At 33.7% G+C, this 25,083-nt stretch overlaps 1 protein-coding gene across 4 annotated transcripts in view; it reads right to left on the reverse strand.

The window, feature by feature from the left end:
• Window positions 1-9,470: 9,470 nt before the first annotated feature.
• Window positions 9,471-25,083, reverse strand: part of LOC143229290 (uncharacterized) — a 58,426-nt gene continuing 42,813 nt past the window's right edge. For 3 of the 4 annotated variants that reach the window (XM_076461433.1, XM_076461424.1, XM_076461446.1), the window contains 9 exons: window positions 24,843-25,076; window positions 23,418-23,660; window positions 19,954-20,202; window positions 18,579-18,893; window positions 17,178-17,537; window positions 14,898-15,108; window positions 14,405-14,532; window positions 12,806-13,017; window positions 9,471-11,512 (listed from right to left, as the gene is read on the reverse strand). In XM_076461433.1, the coding sequence (XP_076317548.1) occupies window positions 11,456-11,512; window positions 12,806-13,017; window positions 14,405-14,532; window positions 14,898-15,108; window positions 17,178-17,537; window positions 18,579-18,893; window positions 19,954-20,202; window positions 23,418-23,660; window positions 24,843-25,076 (2,009 nt within the window). In that variant the 3' untranslated portion in view covers window positions 9,471-11,455. The remainder of the gene's footprint in view (window positions 11,513-12,805; window positions 13,018-14,404; window positions 14,533-14,897; window positions 15,109-17,177; window positions 17,538-18,578; window positions 18,894-19,953; window positions 20,203-23,417; window positions 23,661-24,842; window positions 25,077-25,083) is intronic. The other variant, XM_076461437.1, reaches the window with a different exon arrangement.

A 25,083-nucleotide genomic window follows, 5' to 3' on the forward strand; every position in this document is an offset into this window, starting at 1 on the left:
AGTAATGATACCTATATTTGTTTTCTAATACCAGATGATACCTATATTCATGTTCTTATAGCAGATGATACCTATGTTCATGTTCTTGTAGCTGATGATACCCATGTTCATGTTCTTGTAGCTGATGATACCTATATTCGTGTTCTTGTACCTGATGGTACCTATATTCGTATTCTTGTAGCTGATGATACCTATATTCATGTTCTTGTAGCAGATGATGCCTATATTTATGTTCTTGTACCTGATGGTACCTATATTCGTGTTCTTGTACCTGATGATACCTATATTCATGTTCTTGTAGCTGATGATACCTATACTCATGTTCTTGTAGATGATAGTACCTATATTCGTGTTCTTGTACCTGATGATACCTATATTCATGTTCTTATAGCAGATGATACCTATGTTCATGTTCTTGTAGCTGATGATACCTATATTCATGTTCTTATAGCAGATGATACCTATGTTCATGTTCTTGTAGCTGATGATACCTATATTCATGTTATTGCAGCTGATGATACCTATACTCATGTTCTTGTACCTGATGGTACCTATATTCATGTTCTTGTACCTGATGATACCTATATTCATGTTATTGCAGCTGATGATACTTGTCTTCACGTTCTTGTAGCAGATGATACCTATATTCATGTTATTGTAGCTGATGATACCTATATTCATGTTCTTGTAGCTGATGATACCTATATTCATGTTCTTGTACCTGATGGTACCTATATTCGTGTTCTTGTACCTGATGGTACCCATATTCATGTTCTTATAGCAGATGATGCCTATATTCATGTTCTTGTAGCTGATGGTACCTATGTTTATGTTCTTGTAGCTGATGATACCTATATTCGTGTTCTTGTACCTGATGGTACCTATATTCGTATTCTTGTAGCTGATGATACCTATATTCATGTTCTTGTAGCAGATGATGCCTATATTTATGTTCTTGTACCTGATGGTACCTATATTCGTGTTCTTGTACCTGATGATACCTATATTCATGTTCTTGTAGCTGATGATACCTATACTCATGTTCTTGTAGATGATAGTACCTATATTCGTGTTCTTGTACCTGATGATACCTATATTCATGTTCTTATAGCAGATGATACCTATGTTCATGTTCTTGTAGCTGATGATACCTATATTCATGTTCTTATAGCAGATGATACCTATGTTCATGTTCTTGTAGCTGATGATACCTATATTCATGTTATTGCAGCTGATGATACCTATACTCATGTTCTTGTACCTGATGGTACCTATATTCATGTTCTTGTACCTGATGATACCTATATTCATGTTATTGCAGCTGATGATACTTGTCTTCACGTTCTTGTAGCAGATGATACCTATATTCATGTTATTGTAGCTGATGATACCTATATTCATGTTCTTGTAGCTGATGATACCTATATTCATGTTCTTGTACCTGATGGTACCTATATTCGTGTTCTTGTACCTGATGGTACCCATATTCATGTTCTTATAGCAGATGATGCCTATATTCATGTTCTTGTAGCTGATGGTACCTATGTTTATGTTCTTGTAGCTGATGATACCTATATTCGTGTTCTTGTAGCTGATGGTACCTATATTCGTATTCTTGTAGCTGATGATACCTATATTCATGTTATTGCAGCTGATGATACCTATATTCATGTTCTTGTACCTGATGATACCTATATTCATGTTATTGCAGCTGATGATACTTGTCTTCACGTTCTTGTAGCAGATGATACCTATATTCATGTTATTGTAGCTGACGATACCTATCTTCCGTGGATTTAAGGGTTTTTTTCCGCAATTTTGTAAAGAAACCATTTTTGATGAAGGAAATCAATTTTAGCTCACGTGTCTAGACTACAGTCAACCAAAACCGAGTAATACCTGTTATTTGTAACAGCAGTCAAGAACAGGCTGGACCAAACTGGACAGTAATTGCATCAACTCATTTTGTACTTCTTTCCAGAAATAATGCTTAGTAATTTTTTACATGGTAGTTATTTGTAATATGGTCTTTTACATTAGAAAAAAAAACGACCAAATAATCAGCATGTTTTAAGAACTTTACTGTCTGGTATGAGGAATTTCTCGGAATTCAACGAAGTACAATATTTTGCGCTCCCTAGCGGCAAAACAGTAAGTCTGAGGACTTACAATGCCAAGGAAATAGAATAACAAGAAAACAGCTAGTCAATAATATTCACCGCTATTCATGGGCTACTCTTTACCAACTGTGGAAAATTATAACACTATGAAAGTGCGCCGTGACTCTCAGATTGCGAGTGAAGCGCTCTAATCATCAGACCATAACAAACTGTTATTGTCTGGTCGGTTAGCCGAATCACCCAAACCAAATATATGTGTATTATTTTTTCTGAAATTTCTTAGTCCATTTTAATGGCGGACTCTTTTATTTTAATATGCTGCATTATAAAAACGTAAAGATGTTTTTTTTTCGTTTTGCAAAACATGTCTGTATTTCCATTCTACACTCCTATATTGAGCAACAAAAAGATTACTGCTTCTCTATTTTAAATACAATGTTTATTCTATTCTAGTTTCCCGCTAGTACATCGGTAAGTCTACGGATTTAAAATGTATATTCAAGTCTCGGCAGACTCAGCAGATAGCCAGATGTGACTTTTCTGTAAAAAAACACAAACACACGTGATTCACTTTTAGTTTTTATTGATATTTCGCTCCTTTTGAATCTTTTTTCTTCTCTGATAACTTGACAACTTTCATATCGAATGCTTTCTGACAAAGAAAGATAGAAAGTAGGTTATCATAGTATGAGAGCAAAGTGCGAACTCCACATAACACAAGTTTTTATTTTATATCTTCTTAAAAAGACCTAGATACACAGCTTTCAGGCCAGGCATGGACAGGTGGTTAGAGCATTCGACGTTTTATCCGAGGGTCGCGGGTTCGAATCCCCGTTACACCAAACATGCTCGCCGGGGGGGGGGAGTTATAATGTGAAGGCCAATCTCACTATTCGTTGGTAAAAGAGCAGCCCAAGAGTTGACGGTGGGTGGTGATAACTAGCTGCGTTTCCTCTAGTCTTACACTACTAAATTAGGGACAGCTATCGCAGATAGCCCTCTTGTAGCTTTGCGCGAAATTCAAAACAAACCAAACCAAACACAGCTTCTGCCTCCCCGCGGTAACCAAAGCAAAGATTTCCCATTGTGTAATTTTGTAAACGAACACACAAATATACCCTTGTTCACTTATTAGCAACATACTTATTCATCAGGAGCAGTAGTTCTCAGGCTTCACTAACTTGAGGATTAAACTTTTTTAATTTAAAGAATTTTTATTTTTCGTAGAATCCCGAAATCTGTTGATATTTAGCTGTTAATCCTGTCTACATGAAACTGTTTTAATTAATATAAATTTACTTTTACGCCAAATATTTTTTTCTGTAAACATTATAAAACAAAAATTTATCTGGAATATGTAAAAACTATGTGTGTATGTATACCATCTTAATGATTTGTTTAGAATTTCTCACAAAGCTACTCGAGGGCTATCTGTCCCTTGTTTAGCAGTGTAAGACTAGAGGGAAGGCAGCTAGTCATCACCACCCACCGCCAACTCTTGGGCTACTCTTTTACCAACGAATAGTGGGATTGACCGTCACATTATAACGCCCCCACGGCTGAAAGAGCGAGTATGTTTTGTCTAAAGGGGATTCGAACCTGCGACTTCCAGTTTACGAGTCGAGTGCCTTAACCACCTGGCCATGCCACAACGTTAATTAATTCTGAGAAATCACTGTATGATTACTAATACACTGACTTTTGTTTGTTTCTCAATACCACAATTATAATAACAGACTATCTTTCCGTTGATCACCGCCGGTATCAACTCTTAAATTTTAGCGTTATTAAGCCTCATGATTTATCTCCGAGTGTGTGTGTGTGCGTGTGCGTGTTTTCTTATAGCAAAGCCACAAAGGGCTATCTGCTCAGCCCACCGAGGGGAATCGAACCCCTCCCTGATTTTAGCGTTGTAAATCCGGAGACATACCGCTGTACTAGCGGGGAGGATTTATCTCCGACTCACGGGAGGAGCGACATTAATATAACTCAACTCAGCTGAATCTTCTTCCAATTCGAAAATAAAGCTAAAGAAAAATGTTCCAAAAATATTTTCTTTCTCAGCTTCATTAGCATTTTTACTTCCTACCATTAATTTATGAAAAAACAACATATTACTGTATTTATTTCAGGTTGAACTCGTCTAATTCCCCATGAATCGAGTGTAATCTTGGTAATACGTTTTTATTTCTCTGAAATTTATAATTTGAAAAAATGAGGAAAACATTACATTAAGTTCGAAATAATTTTTAACTTTATCTGAACATTATTTATTAAAACCTGTAACTATTGAATTTCTTATGGCGCATGGGAATAAATTATGGCACGAGTCTCAACGCTCGAGTGATTTGATGTCCGACATCTGTGAAGACAAGTTCTACCTTGTGTGATCAGCTTGTATAAACCTAATAAAAATGAGGTAATTTATTAAAAATCACTTTCAGTCAGTGTGACAGTTTCGCATCATTTCAGCAAACTTCGAAATAACAGATGAAAAATGCCAGGTGAATGTTATATATCACATGGTATTTTACTATTGTTAAACATCTGCTATACGAGTCGACTCGGCAGCTTAAGGTAAATAAAAAAAATCGTCCCGGAAAGGTTTGAGTTACTTTAATTAGACAAAAGAATAGGTTGGCACTGTTTGCGAGATCTAGGTCACTGGATCAGGTTTGTTTGCGCGAAATTAAAAAGAAAGCTGCACGAGAACTATCTGAGCTAGCCGTCTCTAATTTAACAGTGTAAAACTAGGAGAAAGGCAGCTAGACATCACTATCCATCGCCAACTCTTATGCTACTTTTTATCAACCAATAGTGGGATTGACCGTCACGTTATAACACTCTCACGAATGAAATAGCTAACATGTTGGTGCGACGGGAATTCAAACCTACGATCTTCAGGTTACAAGTCGAGTGCCTTAACCACTTGGCCATACCGGGCTCCACTGGATCAGACCTGAGCCCACGAGAGACAACATGGAGAAGTTAGCTTCTAATTGTAGCAATACAACGTGCCTGAATTGCTTTTGATGTGGTTGTGGTTTAAGTGAAATAGTCGGTCCAGATCAGGTGACGAAAGAACTTATTCGAAGATACTACAATCGAATTGACGTACCAGCTGAATTAGAGATTCGTCAACTAATTACTGCATTGACAGCGAGACATAAAAAAAAAAATAATGGAAAAAAGGAAAAAAACGAAACGGACAAAATAGTATCATCTCAACTAATAGGAATTGAAATTACTTATTAGAAGTCATTAGTTTCAAAAGTTTGTGAAACTAATTACACAGTAAAACCCAAAGACGTAGTGTTGAAGCAGACGCCTAACATGATGACTTATCAAGCGAGTCTCAAATTACATTTCTACAGTTCAGGTATAAAATGGAAGATATGGTATCCAATATGCAACCATTATATCATTATATTTCGTTTCACAAGTTATTTCCCGGATAGAACTCGATGAAGGAAGTTGAAATAACTTACTGCTAAATTACTGCTTTCAGAAATGACTTCCCAGTTGACTATACCAAGAGGTGCAAGACTGTCTTGTGTAGCAGGTATTAAACGTCATTCGCGATATATCACAGCCTGGATTGTTATCAAACAGCACACGATTTGCCTACGTTGCGTTTGTTAATGGTCTTAGGGAATGGTTAGCCTGTGTATATCTGTCAGCCAATTTCAGATGTTCAACAAAATGGAATTTTATTTTTTAGTGTGCAGGAACCAATTATTTCAATAACGATCAGTACTCTCATGTAGTTGGTCCGGCATAGCCAGGTAGTTAAGGCACTCGACTCGTAATATGAGAGTCGCGGGTTCGAATCCCCGTCACACATACTCGCCCTTTCAGCCGTGGGAGCGTTATAATGTTACAGTCAATCCCACTATTCGTTGGTAAAAAAGAGTAGCGCAAGAGTTGGCGGTGGGTGGTGATGAGTAGCTGCCTTCCCTCTAGTCTTACACTGCTAAATTAGGAACGGCTAGCGCAGATAGCTCTCGAGTATCTTTGCACGAAATTCAAAAGAAAACCAAGCTAACGTAAGTTCTAATCGAATATTAATGTTTTGGTTTAGTTGTTTTTAAAAGCGCAGATCTGCACACTGGTTATCTGTGTTCTGCCCACCACAGCTATAGAAATCCCATCTTTTGCGTTGTTAGCCTGAATACTTATCGCCGAGCCCCTGGAGGGCCAAACAATTAAGGGACATCAATCTCACCAACGGTTTTGTTGTGTTTTTTTTCTATTATAGAAGATTAACATCTGAAACTAGCAGATGTCTACCCGGATGCTCTGACGACATTATGCGTAGAAACTGAAATCAGTTAATGAATACTTTTAATTCTACTTAAGCACGTTACTTTTACTGCTTTATATTCTTGTGTGATGATTCTTTAATTATTCACAAGATGGCGACAGTGAGACTCACTTTCTACAAGTTTGTAAGCGCAGAATTACACAATGGGCTATCTGCGCTGTGCCAGCCACATATATCGAACCTCAAATATTAACACTGCAAACCCTCGAGTTAACTACTGAAACACCAGAGGGCGGTGATCAGCAAGAGATGTTTGGGATAAATTTAATTATTCAATAATAAAAATAAGTTTTATTTGAGGTTTAAAAGTAGAAACGTTTCCTTAAAATTGTACAAAATTATTATGTACTTAAGTATACATTGATTTAGCAGTTTCGTAGATAAAAGTGGTTAGAAAATTGTTGTACTGTATTCTGGTGTCTTTTTCATATCACCACGTGTGTGCGGTTTCTATTTAAAAGTAGTGCATTGTATTAAAAACACATTAACCCTCATTCATGTGTCGATATACGTCAACTAAGCGAGATGCATTGAAAAAGTCTAGCAAAATTATCTTACATTGTTTATCACTGCAGTAAACACATCGTACTAATTACTAGAATGATGAAGGTATTTTTTTTGTTTGATTTTTTTCTAAAGATAAATGTCGTTAGACATATTTGAGTCTATGGCCCGTTATAAAGGTTTGACATGAACACAAATTAAGAACGGGAAGGGGAAAAACTCGGACCCTTAAATTGACACCACTCATTGTACAACTCAGTCTGATATTACTGTTTATAACACCCTCCATCTATAAAACTGACTAAAGATTTAAACCAGTCATCTTCTACATTAATTAAAAAGGTGGCGCCAACCTCTAGTTGAATTGATATTATTTTATTATTTTCTTTTGTCCAATTTAGGTGTGCGTCTCCTAGGCTATTAGGGACTCATTTAAGCCTCGAATGAACACCATTCGCATTTTAAAGAATTCTCCGCCTGTGTATGTTGAGGAGAAAGGGTGATGACTGAATTGGGAAAATTGCTTTTAAATAAAGCATTACGTTACAGCTGTTTCCACCAGTAAGCGTTTGGCCATTCTTTTCACTTATCGCTCCTCCCCTTTTAACTCAAATTCTACTTAGGAACATTTGAGTTAATGATAGGCGTTAGGAAATGAATGAAAGTTTACTGTTGAAACGCATTGGAAACAAACAAATCATAAGATTCATAATGAAAATTAACATAAACTACACATCTAACCTCAAATATCTCCGATTTGAGCTTCGAGATAGGCAAATTAAGAGGTATGCAGAGAAAAACGTGTATTTTACATGATTTCGGTAACAAATCCTAGACTGGATGGTTATTAAAATACTTTAACAGTTGAAGGTGTTTGTTTTGCAGAACAGTATATAGTTTTACACTTTGAGTGAATTCTTAATATAATTAGTTGTCTAGCAACTGAAAGAAATCGTACAAGCCATCAATATAACAAGAAACAGTGCCTAACAAACTAAAGTTATTAAGCTGTATCTTCTATTTGCTCTAGGTATCGATATGATAACAAAATTAATAACCTAACAACAGACGATAAAATCCGTTTCTAAAAGTGCGTACAAGAAATTGATGGTAACATCATTATGACACTATTAATCATTTTGTCAGAGGTCAAATTATCAGCTTTAAGAATGCCTATTAAGCATAAGGTCTCATTGTTATGTGCGAATACAATTAGCACTATTTATCATAAACAGCTGTAACAAATTACTCGTATTGCGCGACATTAAGTTTTAGTATTAATAATAAGCTATTATTTTACAGCTAAGCCTTTCTACCAAGTTATGAATGTACTTTAGAAGATTCTATTTACACAATAAAACTACTAAGATATTGTGGTTGAAATATATATACATTTTTTAACTTCCACAAAGAACGTGCAGAAGATTCCAACAAAATAGATTAAACCGTCTCTAAAATCTACTATTTTGGATACTACGTAAACTTTCGAAGCTCGCTTATGAACTTTTAATGATAAACATACATAGTTCCAATTTATGTCGACTGTACTGGAGAAAACAAGCCAGCTTCAGCCACTTGATTGATAAGATAGAATATATTAGGGCCCTTTACATCTATACTTAAAGCTACTTCCTCAAGTTTTTTTTAAACTTCCTTCGAATATATGTAGGAGTTATATTTCTTATTCTCACTTCCTTTTTTTCCCAGCATCCTTTACAGTGAATAAAAAAATAACTTATGCTTTACAACCATAGTAAACAATAAATTAAATTTTACCAAATAAATTGTTTGCGCAAAGACGAACCCCAAAACAAATGCCGAGTTCTAATCTTGAATTAAGTGTAACGAAAAGAGAATAGTATTTTATTGATACTTTGACAAATTTGTTTCATAAAATTCGAATGAATGAATGAATTTCATTTTTATCTCTTTACCGCCATCTATTGGACACCAGTCATATTGTTCCGCATTTAGAATGTTTAATAACTGCTTTCATCTAAAATAATCATGAATTTATGCATACGTATCTGGTTTAGATAAAGGTAACTGTTAACATGTTGTTTGGCTTTCGAAAAATCCATTCAACTTTTAAAAAAGTTTTTATTGTAATTTTATTGTAAAAACGCGAGTTTTGGGTCGCGTCTGTAAGTTTTGTAACATCTGAGCAAGTTAATACACAGGATTACAAAGTTAATCAACAACGTGTATATTTATCGTCGATGAAATTAAATGCATTTTATTAAGATCAGTGACAGTTTACAAATGTCATTAAATATGTCCACTCTACATCAATTCAAACCTTAAGAATGTAGTTCTAATTTTGACTCTGCAACACCAAGAAGGAAAAGCTTTTAAACGTCTAGAAGATCGCAAAAGTTTAAAACTTTAACGGTGGGATGTTAGTAAATTAATAATTTGTATTAAAAAGAGTTATCGTATAGACGATGGAAATGCTGCATTGGACCACTTCTCACTTTTGTTAGGTGTTGTGAAAGTACGTTTAAATTCAAACTCGTGTATCAGTTTGATACATTTATTCTCAAAACTGCGAAGTAAATCCTGGACAAACCTTTCAACAATAAACATATGAACATTACAATAATACAAACTATTAACATACGTCAGCGAATACAGTGAAGAAAGAAACTGAACAGCGATTTACGTCAATTTTTTGCCAAAAAGAGACAACGAAAGGAAGCCTACATACAACTGATTCAGATTAATAAAAATTATAACCAAGACAAGGTATTTGGCATTCACAGTAGTACCAGAGTTAAAATAACTGTATAATCGATAATTTCATATATATATTCCAGGATGAATACTCTAATATTAGTTCTTGTTCTTACAAAAGATCACAATTAAAAAAAAAAAAGACTTAAAACCGAGACATTTAAATATACATAAAACTAAACTAATAATTAAATATTATCTAGAAATAACCATTAGTTGAACTTTGTGACTCAAATAATTTCAAATTGCGACTTTAACTGAAAATTATCACAGGTAAATACCATCGAGTATTTCAAACCAAATATTTTCATAAGAAACCCGTTATTGGCTTTCATAAGCCCCTGACAGACAGAAATATATTCGATTGTATGATACTTTAAGTGTGCAAAAGAAAATGGTCGTCCGCCAGAGAAAATAGTTACTTTAATAATTCATGTAATTTTTAAGATTTACTGTAGAAATGAAATATTTGCGACTCTCAAATTGGGATACAAAAAAAGTAACATTAGTAAATATAACATACAAATAAAAATTTTCTGCAGTTCGATAGTGTGTGTGTTTAAACTAATTAAATAATTGAATTATTTTAGGTTTAACTATTATATTACATAATTGCATTTTACATTGCTAAATACGAAACGAAAAGATTTTTTTTTTACAATAAATGTATCGAATTAAACAAACGTAAGCCTAAATACTTCTTTGAAAGAACCACTTCAACTAATGTTTTATGCCATTCAAAGCAAATTATTATGAATAAATATGACACATAATATACAGCACAAAAGATATTGTTTGAAACAGATTTCACATTACTTTACAGAAAAAGTTATTTTTTTCAATTATAACTTTATACATTAGGCAGAGTCCTCTATGAACAGTAATTGATTTAACACTCGTATCACTTGCAGCTCCTTCTAGCGGTCAGTTGTAGCTCTCAAACTTACACAGGTCATTTAGTGAATACTTTGACTATACAGATGCATCTTGCAAAGTTCTTAACACTGATTTCAAAATAACTGCTTAAAAAAAAAATACGTTTAAGCTTTTTTTTTTCAAAATAGTTTTACTAATTAAAGATAATTAGTTTATCACGAGAACCTGTAAAACAGTTTTTGTAATGCTTCAATATTTTACTTGGATATTGTTTTATTAAAATATCTGGGTAAAGAGTTCAAACGAGAATCGATAAGTAATATCTGCATATTCTGGATGTAAAATTATACGACACGACCGAAATCAAAACACTGGTCCGTAATATTTGACTAATGAATTCTTCGTGTAAGAAATTAAACAGGTCTTCTAGGAAAACCTTTTAGTCCTAACTAACAATTCAACAGCAGATTGTTAAAACACTGTGGTATATCTATTACTTGTGTCATTTTAACCAGTATTTAGCTCTGAGAACGAAAAAAAAAAAGAACAAGTTAAGAACGACGTACGTTAAATTAAATAAAATTCAAACTTTAAAATTTACATTCACCACAACCTTTACACACAAATAACGAACTAGCCAATCAAAATGTGTTAATTACTTAAAGGATAACGCGCCGTTTTCACCATCTTCAGGTTGAAGATAACGTGGAAAAAGTAAAAAGTTACAGATGGTTCCTATAGCAAACAAACGTGTAGTAAAATTATATAAAACTTGATGATTAATTAAAGCGAAAATAATGCTTCATTGCTGGGATAACTCCAAGTCGGTAGCTTTTCCATTTATATAGGTATTGTTATAGAATATACGTAATGTATGGAACATTACGAAGTCTTGAGATTACGTTTGTAATGTTCCACTCTTGTCTTCTACGTTCTCTCCCTCAAACCCGAAGGTCTGGAAAAAAAAATTATTGATCAGCAAAAACCTTTACTTTATGAATCCAGATCAGATTCCACTTGGTAACTTGTAAATTAGCAAAGCTATTACACTTTATCTTCTCGTATTGACATTATTCATTAGGTATATATGCTTTACCAACACGATTAAACGTTTTATAGTATAATTTGTAGAACACCAATAACTGTATATCTACGTAAATTTGAAGAAAAGAAACTTTGCTATTGGCAAAATAAAATATTGAGATACACGATATTCATTTGACATATATCTTAGTACTTGAAAGGGTTTTATTTTTTTTAATTAATTATAATAGATCAAACAACTAAATCATGCAACAAACAAATTATAACTCAAGTCATTTTTTTTTTATTTTTGCCTGTTTAATAAGTGTTTAAATTAGATTTATTTTAAACACAAATTCGGAAACGCAACGAACGTAAAAATTCTTTAGAAAAACAACTCTTGTGCCAATGACTCTTTCAGGAGTAGTGAAGCCATCTACTTAATAGAACATTTTGTTTTGAGAATTTATCATGAAATTAAAAAGATTAATTACTAAGATACCTTAACCATAAACTTACAAATCAATCAAAACTTTGCCTTTAGCATAAAAACGTGAAACCTCTGAAATTAATCAATTTTCTGCCACGCATAAGTTAATAATCGACATCTGTTTGTAAGTTTGGTTCTTCAGAAAAAAAAACCTTTTCAGGTTGTCAAAATTAATGGATGCGATAATTACTTAACACCGAAATTAGTTAATTAATTTGTCGATACCCTTTGATGTTAAGACTGAATCGATTTCTGTATTAAACGCAACTAAAAGCGAGGTTAAAATTAATCTAACAAACCGGAAATTTCCTGTTTTTTAGTAGAAACTTATTTATCAGCCAAGACATCACTCAACAGGAAACTAATGATTTTAAAACTCATAACTCGTAAAAAACTGTTAGAAGATAAGTTTTGGGGAAGCAAAATAGAAAATTGAAAGATGCATATCAAAATTATCGATGACACAAAAAATTAACGATTTCGTTTCGACTCTAACTAAACACACACCTTTATTTAATTTCTTGCAAATAAATAAACTAAGAGTTATTACGTAATACAAACTCACGCGACATTAATGCTGTTAAATCTATTTAGTAACTAAAGCATACAAATTTATTTTCATTTTGCTATTTCAATTGTTTGCGATGTTTAAGTAATATAGATCATGCAACCATTTATTTCATTTATTTATATTTATGGGGTGGGGGTGGGGACATTTTCTAAAAGTATACTTGCCTTGTAGGTTGGGTTATCGTAAGCAGATTCTGAGAGTGCCCTATTCAGGGGAACCTTGGTTCTGGGCTGTTTCCTCTTTAGAATAATTAATAGGACAATAACTCCCAGACCAGCCACAGCTGCAACAATAGCTACAATAATTAAAGCTACATAATAAGTTTTCTTAGGATCAGTGCTGACATCTGTGGCCTGGAGAGCTTTGGCTTCACTTGCTGAGGATAGAAATAAAATACGTTTGAGTATCAGAGTCAACCTGGTTTATTAAGAGTTTAAAAAAACCGTTGACGGAAACTTGATATTTTAATACTTAAAATGAACCAACCCAGAATACAATTAATTGTGATATTTGAAGAAAAAGTAACTGTTTCCATACCAATTAATATTTAGTAACACTGTCTCTCTCTCGAAAATATTATATGTAATTGAACTAGAAGTTTAAGTTTCAAATGATTTACAACAGATTACTGAAATTCAAATAAAGTGGGGCCTTTAGAATAAATTTGTTTAAAGTTACTATTATCTTAATGGGTTAAAAACTTAAAGTTAGAGCATTACAAGAACCCTATTTTTCAGTGTATAAGACGGATGTTTTCTTTCCACAAAAGGGGTCTCAAAACCCTCGTGCGTCCAATACACCGAAGATAAAAAAAAAAAAATATACCTTCGTACGCGTACCATACTTTGTACACCAAGGACTAGAGTAATCAACCTTCACTTGCTTGCTTTCTCTCATAAGCTAAAGAAAATGTGTTATTAATTAAAACGACTAAAGAACAGTGTTCTGATAGGGGGACCTACCTGTAACTTAAATTAGACATTGCACTAACAATACTAGAGTCACATCCATAAAGAACACAATAAAAACATACAAGTTTAGAAATTAATAGTAAATGTGAACACAAAACGCTTTGTACGGAGAAATTGACGAGTTCAAAATACGAGAAAACGTTTACACACCAAGATGGCTGCCGGACGAGAGTAAACTTTCAGAACTTGTTTTCAGTGAATTCAGCGATGCAAAAGATTTTGAAAGTTTTTTTTTTTTTATATATAATGAATGAACAATGTTTTGATGTAAATGTATGAAACAACCATATTTTATTTTATTATGGACACTACTTTTGAAGTATTCTAAAGAAAAATAAAAGATTACGCTGATGAACAAATAACTGAAAAATATTTTTTTTTCCTTGAAGAGTCTTGAAAATAGGGGATGCGCATCTTATACACCGAACAATAAGGGAATTTGTCTGTAATGGCTTCAAAATTATTAGTTCCATTTAAACCCTTGAACTAAATCCGTTTGTTTCGAGTATCTTATAAATAATACCACATGAACATCACTAAACACATTTCAGTTTTAGATTTTATACTGTATCTTAAGTCATATTTATTTACATTCTGATAATACAGAAAATGTTCATTTTGTTACAAGTTATAGAGGGAGCAGTGTCATTACCACCAAAGACACAAAAAAAGATATGATTCAATTTGGACAAGAGCGTTGTTATTACATCAAGAGAATTATCCATACAACACACGTATTATACATTTATTATTAAATAAATACCTAGTGCGCGTGCGCTATTTATAACTTACCAAGAATCTTTTTTCCAGTTGTACCAGAAGTTGCTTCAGGTGTTGCCGCTGCTTTCGTCATGAAATTGATTACGTCACTAGCTACCGTTTTTCCATTGGTCAAATAAAGATCGACCCACATCTTGTACCTGTGTAATATATCTCAAAGTTAACTTATTAGTTCTCCGAAGAGTTTAATATAAAACAAAGAGCAGAAATACGTTAAAGTCACTACACCGTGAGTTTTATCGTAACCAAGACGTTTGTCCGTTTCTTGTGAAGTATGGTGCAACACAATGAGCTATCTTTGTTGTGCCTGTCACAAGTATCGAAACCCGGTTTTTAGAGTTATAAACATTCAGTCTTACCTCGTATCCATGGGTGTATGTAAGCTATATTAGATGGAGAGTGACCAGTCAGTGTAGGTATAACTTAAGTCACGAGAACCTGAAGGATAAGATAACTTTCGTTTACTCAACTGGTACTTACTATCCACGAATGATAGGATAATTACCTGCTTCCAGGTACCAAGTCTCTCACAACAACTTTCTCCGTTTTGGGAACTTTGTAAAGCTGTGCTTGCTCCGAGTTTGTATCACTCCTGTACGTAACTCGTACCACCTGAACGTACTTGCTGATCGGAGTCGGGACTCCCCGTAGTAAAAAATCTGTCGAGTCAGCTTCAACGTTTCCCTGAAGAAGTCTTACCTCAAAGTCATAGACGTCTGTGGCAGAGATGGAAAAACAAACCTCAGCACAGTAGTTACATTTAAGAAGTTACATTCTCAATTAACCGATATAAATAAGAGTGAAAACATTCGGATGGAATTTTTTGCCTCGCATGCTTTTAAATGACATTAAAATAGTGCTAAAAAGGCATGGCACGAGGAACGGTGTTTTATACAAAATATAACGTATACAAAGTAACGTATGTGCAGCGGAATAAAAGTCCGTTTGTTTTAGAGAATCGAACCGCGAATTTTAACATTGCAAGCTCGTAAACCTACGGCTGAGACACCAAGGGCGCGAGATTAATACTACCATAGACGTGGTAAGTTGAAATGTGCCAAACCTGTTACACTTAATAATGTTGAATTAATGTAATGAAAAACTATACTTGTTAGCTTTGTAAACGCTTATACAGACGTTTCATATTTAAATGACAGTCACAATGCTTCGTGGATTATTAAACCACTACTGTTGATACGAGCAATACACATTTTGCAAATATGAAATGATGTAGGGATGGCAGTGCCAAAAAATAGTAATTTATAATACAGGGAGGATTCATAGATTCATGCTCGATGTTATTATTATTGTTGTTGGAAGTTACATATTCCTGATTGTTGGTATGCAGTTTAATCACATCATGGTCATGTTAGGCATCAAATGTAATGCAACTAAAACTCCAGAACTTACATAGAAGGAAAAACAACGTGGAGGCAAATCATTGATTATTAGGACTCTTCCAAAGTGGTCTGTCAAATTATCCGACCTCGTAACCATTATCTACTCGTGCATTTTACAGTGTAACATGCAATTTTAGTATTGAAAGTCATTTTGGAATGGCCTACGTATAGATGTATTATCCCTACATTCCTGCTTGCATTTGGCACTGCCATCCCTACATCATGTGAAATTTACAAAGTATTTTTATTACTTGTTTTACAACATATTTTTCCCCTTGACTGAAAGTTAGTGTATTCTCTGAGCGTGTCTAGTAAATTTAGTATTATGTGTATTAATTTTTTAATTTTTCACTTCATATATAACATGGGTGTTGACTCCCTGAAAACATCGATTGTATAGTATACAAAGCACTTAACAATAGATGACCACAACATGTAGAATACTAAGTTATTATTAGCTGGTTATTGTTTCGTCCTGTGTTTGTTGTTTTTTCTTAAAAGAAATACGAGATTACTGTAAAAGCTAAGTACAAGGAATAGTAACAATATTGTTTACATTAGAATTATAAATTTGTTTTTAATTACTTCTAAGCGACAATATCGAGCGCTGCCCACAAACACGTAAGATTGGACTTGCGTGTAAACTGAGGTTAGTGATAAAATAGTAGTAAAGTCATCTCGACTTAAGCAAGAAGAAAGATGCACAATTTTGTGAGTTGGTCACATTCTGGTTTGGTTTCTGCATTGTTTTTAGGTTTGTTAAGCACAGAAACAAATGGTATCAGTAATTTTTATAGTAAAACTAATCCATTGTTGATATTTAACGTGCATATTTGTGTTAGAGTGCGTTGGTTGTTCCTACATACCGAGTCTACAGACTCCGCGATTAAAAACTGAGAAAAACCACTTGTGCTTTTAGAAAATTATAATCCTCTTCGAAAGAAGTTGTATAATCTATATATGCACGTATTTACAAATATTTCAAAGGAACTGAATTGTGAAAATAATCTTATGATAGATCATAAAGATGTCAATGTTTTGGCGTCAACTTTGGCTGTGGTACAGAATCTAACGTAAGACTATGAGCGACAATTAGAACACCAAAACCGGTGAACAACTTCAAATTGTAAATCATGTTTGTTAGAGTACAAATCTGCACTTTGTTTAAACGTTGAAACTTACAATACGTGAACTTCATACTAAACGCAATGAGATAAAACGTGTGGTAGTAGAAACGAAATAAAGAGAAACTGATAAATAAATATTTTCACGTTTTGTTTTAAAAACACGCGTCACCGATATCTAATAAAAACATCGATTTTTAAAAAAAAATTCGAACTAACGTTTTTGCCGTTAAAACAATTTTTGTATTAAATCATACTCGCCTTTAGGTTTTGCTAGTGTCTTTATCTGTACAGGTTTATTTGACACAAGATGTGTAGACAAATGGTCTGGAGCCACAAATTCAGTAGTCACAATGTAGTAAGTGCTCGGTTCCAGATCTCGGAGAATGTATGACGTCACATCAGGATGAATGATTGGAGTTGTTATCCAACGATCGCCGTCTTCACCGACCTTTTTGTATTTCAGTCGAATTCCATCGATAAATCGCTTTTCTTGAGGTTTAAAGTTCCGCCAGGATATTCTCACGGTGTTAGAAGAAATGCTTTCTGAAGTTAACCTCGCATCCAACATAACCATCGGCGGTACAGTTGTTGTTGTGGTGATGGTGGTAGTTGTTGTCACTGATGAAAGATTAATGTGTGAAGTTATAGTTGGTATTTATCATACGATTAGTGATAAAAATATTAGACAACTGAAACCAATTTAACTGCTGGGTTCAGAATTCTACGTGAGACAACTGTATTGTCACCCATGTCTCATTGTATTTTTCTTTTCAGTAAACGATCATTCGATTGATGTACAATATTTTACATAAAAGCACACAGAGCAAAACTACAAATCAATCTTATACAATGGAGTTAATATTATACATTTTGACTTATCTGCGTACAGGTCAGGAAAGTCGAGTCTTACGACGTTCAAAAACCAAACGTCGTAACTTATTTTAATACGAGTAGAACGACTTAATTCCAAATTATCCACATTCCAAGAACTAATAAGTGAGAGCAAAAGGAGGATATGTTATGCTAAACACATTACATCTGTGAGGGCTACTGCCTACAAGAGATTTTGCTCACTACAAGAGTTCATCAGGCTGGCTGGAATACGACAAAGAAAAGTTTTATAGTTTTCGTGTGTTCTTTTTATAGCAAAGTCACAATAGGCTGGGAATCGAACCCATGATTTTAACATTGGAAATCCAAAGACTTATTACTGCCCTACCAAAAGGACAGAGGTGTAGGTGCTACACCCTATACACCCTCACAAACAACTACTGCTTAAGCAAGGTCTGGCTTGCAAATTACTTAAATAAACTTGATTCCAAGATAATAAGTAATAATTATTTCAATTTCAACAACGTTTATTTACTTACATTATCATTTTAATTACCCTTTACTATCATCTACAAGAGCTATAAGTTTTCAACGAAGTACGGGTACAGACTGATATGACCTTTATTTAAACCTGGCACGTGTAATACTGGATACGCATTTTGCTTTCGCGTAACACCAAACAAGTCAGTTTTCTCGCATAACTAAGACATCTTCTAAGGAAGACGTAGGTCAGATTGAATCGCCAATATTTAATGAATATTGTGAATTACTTTTAGTCGTTTTTAGCCCAAGATTCACGTCTTCGGTTTTGGATACAACACTACTTACATGCAGGAAGAGTTAGTTTGAAAATTCCACTTGTGGGTCCACCATGGAGAGCATTAATCTTTATTTGTATTTGGAAGAAATACGTGGTTTCTGGTTTTAGACCACCAATGATATTCTCGATATTTGAAGTGTCAAACAATCGCTTAGGACGCGCAAATTTTTTTACGTCCCACTCGGATTCCGGAATGGATGGGTCAGTGATGTAATGAAGCTCTACATGACCCAGAAGTCCCACTAGGAGGGAGGGAAGCGTGAATCTTATCTTCGCTGCAGTAGCGTTCAATGGTAGGGCATTCACGTTCAGAAGTTCGTTCCCTGGAATTGAAATACGTTACTTTATCTAATTATTCTAATTCAATACTAAAAGTATAAAGTATTGTTAAATCTATTAACCAGACACTTCAAGCACTAATTACGAAACCATATTATTGGGATGGGATACACCGTAACCCCATTTTCAAAACCTGATATTTTTAATGTTTTAACTAACATAGTTAAAACTACTACTTTTACCTCTAATTTGTTAGGCCTATAGTTTCACAGTTTAACATCGTGATTACAATACAATTTTCAAATCATATTAAAACACTTAAACACCCTAAACGAGCAAAAATGTCAAATATCAGTATTGGGGTATTTTAATTTTGTGTACTAGTAAGTTTGGGTGCTTTATTCCAACAAGGTATTATATAATAAACGAACAGTTTATTTCCATTAAAGAGGAATCTTTAAACGTATTGTTCGAAAGGTAAAAACAGGGCATTTGTACAAAGCATGTTATATACAGAAACTTGTTATTAACGTATATTTGCCGAGCTAAGAAGAGACAAACATTTCAATAAGTGGTTTTATTAGCACTGTATTTTTGAGAAACCAAATATATAATAAAAACATTTAAAGTTCCCTATTCTCATGTAAAGCGTTAACGCTTTTCCGTTAAAAGGTTGCATTTTAACATTTTCATACATTCATAAAATGTTATTAAATACAACCATGTTCATGTATTGACAGAATTGCATAATCATGAATGGCTCGATGTTTCCATAAGAAAAGTATAACAACAGACTCAATATACATGCTATTTTGACTCCTGCAAACACAATTGAAAATTTAAAATAAAATTTCATCCTTAGTTAATAATAATTCAAGGTTGAATATGGAAAATACAGCATTTCAATAGAATCATTTTTTTTTGCTTTGTTTTATCACATTTCTCTACAGGCTCGTAATGTAATGAAAACTTAGTTTGAAATATACATTAAAATGTATATTTAATAACTATCATATACAGAAGCTTATGTTAAAGCATAAATTTTTACTTAAAACCTGTTTATGTTCGGTACTAAGGAAAGTCAGTAACAGTTTTTAAATTTACCTGAGTCCGTGTTGTTGCAGACAACGTATGGACATATATATGGATTACCAGGAGTAATTACTACTGGTCGGGGGCAGTGTAGGTTGGGCTGTTTAAACTTATCTGGGATCGGCTGGCAACCACCCCCACATTCCGCATTTGGGTTTCCTTTGTTATCCACGCGACACACACACTGCCTTTTCACAGAACCCTTCAACACCTCCCAGCGCTCACCAAGCCTGTACCGTCTATCACGATGGTAACAGAATTCTGGTAAGAAAATGGTTGTTCAGTTTTATTTTAACAGGTACGATTTAGTTGTTTTTTTTAATATAGTAGCACGGAAAGGCCATGCTAGTGCTATTTTCGGTCACGATATCCTCCAACAACAAATAAAAACAGTGAGCACACATGTTCTACAGATTCACGCCAAGACCTAAAAAAACACGTGGAAGCTCGCACACTTTTCTACCGCCACCAGTTAAACGCACGTGACAAAATGAAAATTATGTCGAACAGAACGCTGTTTCACTACATATTAGGTGGACGACTTAGCCACTGAACAACACTGAACAATAATAGCGGCACTTCGACCACACGTTAGCTTCAAGACTTGACACTTAAACCTTTCAAGTTTTAAGCAAAATAAGTCACGTACATCGAACTATTGCTGTCATTCAGAAAGTTACAATTCTTTAAGTGTTATTTCCTTATTGGTGCAAGCTGCGTATTTATCAGAATATGAACAGTGTAGGGGGTTGGCGTTATGATGTCTTATTATAATGCTATGCTGTGTACATTCTTAATACATTTAAAGCACTTGTAAAGTAAGAAAAAGACATCAGTTCAGTTTCTGATGTTTTAACATTTGTACTACTGTCTGTAACACTCGTCTCTTTCACACTGCTTTCGTGCGCGCGAGTGGTAAAATTAATTATATCTGCAGAACCTAATATAGATGTATTTGGATTTATTCTCTTAAGCACTTCAGTATGCAACTTAATGCATTTGTGAATCATATGTAACTTAATGTATTTGTGAATTGCCGAATTAATTTTTTAAAAATGCTAAAGAACCAGCTTACAGGGGATATACAGTTTTACAAATAAGATACTTGTATACATGGTGGTTTGATCAATGGAAGTAATTAGTGTGTGCTAAACGTAAAAAAGGTATTCGAAACTTTATAGCTCAACGATATCGAGTCATGTGATCTAAGCGGTCAGATGTACAGACCTAAATTTCAGACAAAACATGTACCGCCTACATGAGTACTTTTAACCTAATATCGGAACTTACCGTCCCTTTTATAAAACAGTCAATTTTAAGTGTGGAGCGTATTCAAAAGCATGTCGTGGATCGAACCTCGAGCCTATCGAAGAGGTTGAGAATTTGTTTCATTTACGCGTGTTCAGCAAGTTAAAATCTAAGAATTTCCGATACTACAGGGTGTAAGGAAAGTCAGTGTGCAGTTTTGTCTCTTAATAAATATACAAGCGCACAGTGACTTTCCGAGCACCCTGTAAAAGATACCAGATTGTTATCTTTATTGTCCCGTCATTATGTGATTATTACTTAATATTGACGATCAAAAATGAAGTCTTAGAGCGCCGATAATCACTCCAATCCTGGATTTAAAACTTCACGTAGAACCAGTGTGCTAACGTGTTTGATTAATAGGTAAACATCAAACTCTCAGCAAAGCCCTTCCTTGCAATATTTTAGAAAGATATCTAATATCAGTTTAGTTATATTTAGCACGCTGTTAAGTTTATTCGAGTTGTTAATTACGCAAACGTTAAGAGAAAGTTGTTTCAAAATAGTTTAAATGTGATTTTTATAATCAGGTTCACAACGAAGGTCGAAACGTTGTTCGCTCCTCCACATTGTGCTTTCTCTATCCATACCACCCGTTTTAAAATATACAATTTTCTCTACAAGTTGGTTTTGTTGTTATCACAAATAATTAATTAAACATTTACATTTGCTGCAATTACAGAATTTAGCTGCTGTTTATCATTTTAAAGTTATAACAAATGAAGCATAGTGGTTAATAGATATTATTATTCGTTGTTTGTAATTTTGATTCCACTAGTATTAAAAGAAAAATAAAAAGTTAGGCTTCCAATCAATCGATCTGATGAATTTCATTGGCTAGCCAACAAGATGAGATCAGTATTATGAAAATTGTTAACTAGAATTTACGTTCTGAATTAAGTTCAACTTAGAAGCTTTTAAGATATAAAATATGTTTTAAAACTATAATTTTAGCAACGAAAACATTCGAAGAAGTGTTTTAAAATACTTTTGGCGAAATAGTTATTTTTATATTTTAGAAGTGATCATAGAAGAGCGCGTTTGCATATAAAGGTGCGTATTTTAACAAGTACAGTCCAACTAATATTTTATTGTTGTTAAGAAGCAAAATTTGTTTAAAAACACTTTAGCAAGTCGTACATTTTGGTTAAAAATAGTGCTACAAAATTTTGTTTTGTATGTGGTTGTCATTAATTTCTTGAATACGAATAAGGCTAGTTGGCTCGCGTAACATTAACGAACGAAAGTATGATTAACATATAACTATCCACACTTCGCTTTCGTAAACTTAACATTAAAAGTGGCATGTATGCGATAAATAATTAAAGTACTTCCTACGTACCACTTCGATAGTGGTCCTTTATAATTAGAATTATGTAACAGACTGAATAAATTCTTTGACTATCTGTAACAACAAAGAAGATTTTTAAAGCTCAACATATCGCGCGAGACATCATTCGTTCTTCACGCAAATGTTTCTTTTGTTCAATACAGATTTCTAGAGAGTAACAAAATATGAGCGTAACAAATTAAAACAACCATGATTTAGCTATGACGTACAAAAAAAAAAACTTAAGGGATTCATAATGAATCACTAAACATGTTTCGTCAAGAACAAATCAACACAGTGCGAATAGAACTATATAAAGTTGAAAAAAAAATGTTTCCATAGATAAACTTTACATAAATACCATCATTCATTGAACGTACTTGCTTTTGTTGTTCAATAAATTAAAACAAAGATCGCGTTGTTAAATGTATTTATTAATTAGGTGCAATTATTTCTTAATAATCAACAGTATGGGAAAATTATTGAATATTAACGGAATATAATGAGAACCTAATTAATTATTAATTTAACAGTTAGTACACTTCAAAAGCTGTTATTTGAAAGTTTTATATGCATTTTCTATTATTTTTACTTGTATTTGAATTATTCAATAACGTATGCTGTAGGAAAATATAGATTTTTGATTTCGAAACGGATGAGAAACGTTAAGTTAACACTAACACGGGCACGCAAACCTTCCTGTTTGTCTGTTCTCTTGGTTTACACATTATCCTTATTCGTCTGTAAACTTTAGAAACAGTAAGATTAGTGAACATAGGCGGCATACATTTAGTAAAACCTGCATCTAAAAAAATGTTCAATTTTATGTTATTCTTACCTTGTCGCTCTGGTTCTCTACACATCCATTGCATACAACACTTGTCACCAGGGGGTTGTCCTTTGTATGCTAAATCGGGGGGGCAAGGAAGATTTGGAGGAGGAGTGTTTCCTAATGTGGGACACTTGTTCTCACAAGTCACGTTACCACGGACACAAACACAGTTGTTACCACACACCCCTGGATCTTCATGTATTCTTTGTAAATGTTTGTATTTAACACCATGAACTAAACAGGAACCGTCTGTAATATTTACATACACAGAGAAATAAATCTGCAAGATTCATACTCAATACTGTTTGAAGTTACACATTTGGATGAAGAAGTTTAATTAGCCGAAATAATACATTTTCAATTCATAAATCGTTATTCTGACAGCGATTATTGATTATTGCCTTGCAAGTAAAAAAAGGAAAAAAGGGCTGATATTAGAGATTTGTTTCTTTTTCCAAAGGCAAAACTAAAAACAGAATCAGTGACCTTGAGGCCTAATTGCAGTTCGTAGTTTCTCTTATGGACTGCAGTTCTGTCTATTCAAAACTCATTAGCATAGCTTTGGTCAGCAAAGCAAAGAAACAGAACTCTCATGACGAATTGAAGAAAGCTCAAAATCCCAAAAAGGTATTATATTCACATCACCATTATAATAGGCTTAACTGTATTTCTTTGGATTTCTGACGCAGGCTATGCTGCTGTTCCTTGAACAAGCAAAACTGCAGTCTACACCATAGTAGAAACAACAAAATTGATTATACCTCTACGTCACAGATTGTATTTTTAAATTTTACCTTTGGTCAAAAAGAAGTAACATTAAAATGTCATTAAACAACAGGTGGTCCACATATGTCACAACATTATTCACACGACTAAATTACTTTGTTGTATGAGGAAATAAAAAGGATTCAAAATAGTTAATTAGTTCAAGGTCTTTGGATTAATGAATTATCAATATTAAAAATGTTAATGTATTTTTGCTTGTAAACATTACAAATTTATTTCAAGGTACATTAAAGTTTAAAAAGAAAAAATATAGTTCAAATATTAGAATTAGTGAGTATGAAGTAAGTGTTCTTTAAGAGAGCGGTTATAGTATTTTTTTTTTTACATTTTTTTTAACTGCATGACCGAGGAATTGTCTACGGTTATACCTGAAAGCTGATGAACGAATTGAAACACAAATTAAGTTTCACAGTTAAAATGAAAACGATACAAACGTTTGTAAAAGTAAATAAAATTTTCCCAAAAATTCTTCGAAAGCGTATTTAATTATGTATGGTTTCTTCGCTGTTACGTTCATGAACCTTTTGTATAAAATTTAAAAACAAAAATATTTTTTAAAGGTCGGCATTTCTGTGTGGTAATTTACCCTTTGACCATCCGAGATTAGGCCCAGGTTTACATCGCTTTAACTTTATAGAGACTTACCATTGATGCATCTAGGTGGTGGACAACAGTTGGGTGGTTTGGGTGTGAAATTGGGATCGATGTGCCATTCCAGACATTCACTGACATGAGGAGCAAAGTGATGAGGACATTCAATAAATGCACAGTTCACTTGCAGATCGGGACCACAGTGACAAACAGCTCTACAATCATCATAGAATTCTTCTCCAGCGCGGTATGTTTGACCTTTGTATTCGCAAATGGAAACACCAAGAGCTGCGCG

Source organism: Tachypleus tridentatus, chromosome 1 (genome assembly GCF_004210375.1).
Source record: "Tachypleus tridentatus isolate NWPU-2018 chromosome 1, ASM421037v1, whole genome shotgun sequence".
In the NCBI taxonomy this organism is placed as follows: domain Eukaryota; kingdom Metazoa; phylum Arthropoda; class Merostomata; order Xiphosura; family Limulidae; genus Tachypleus; species Tachypleus tridentatus.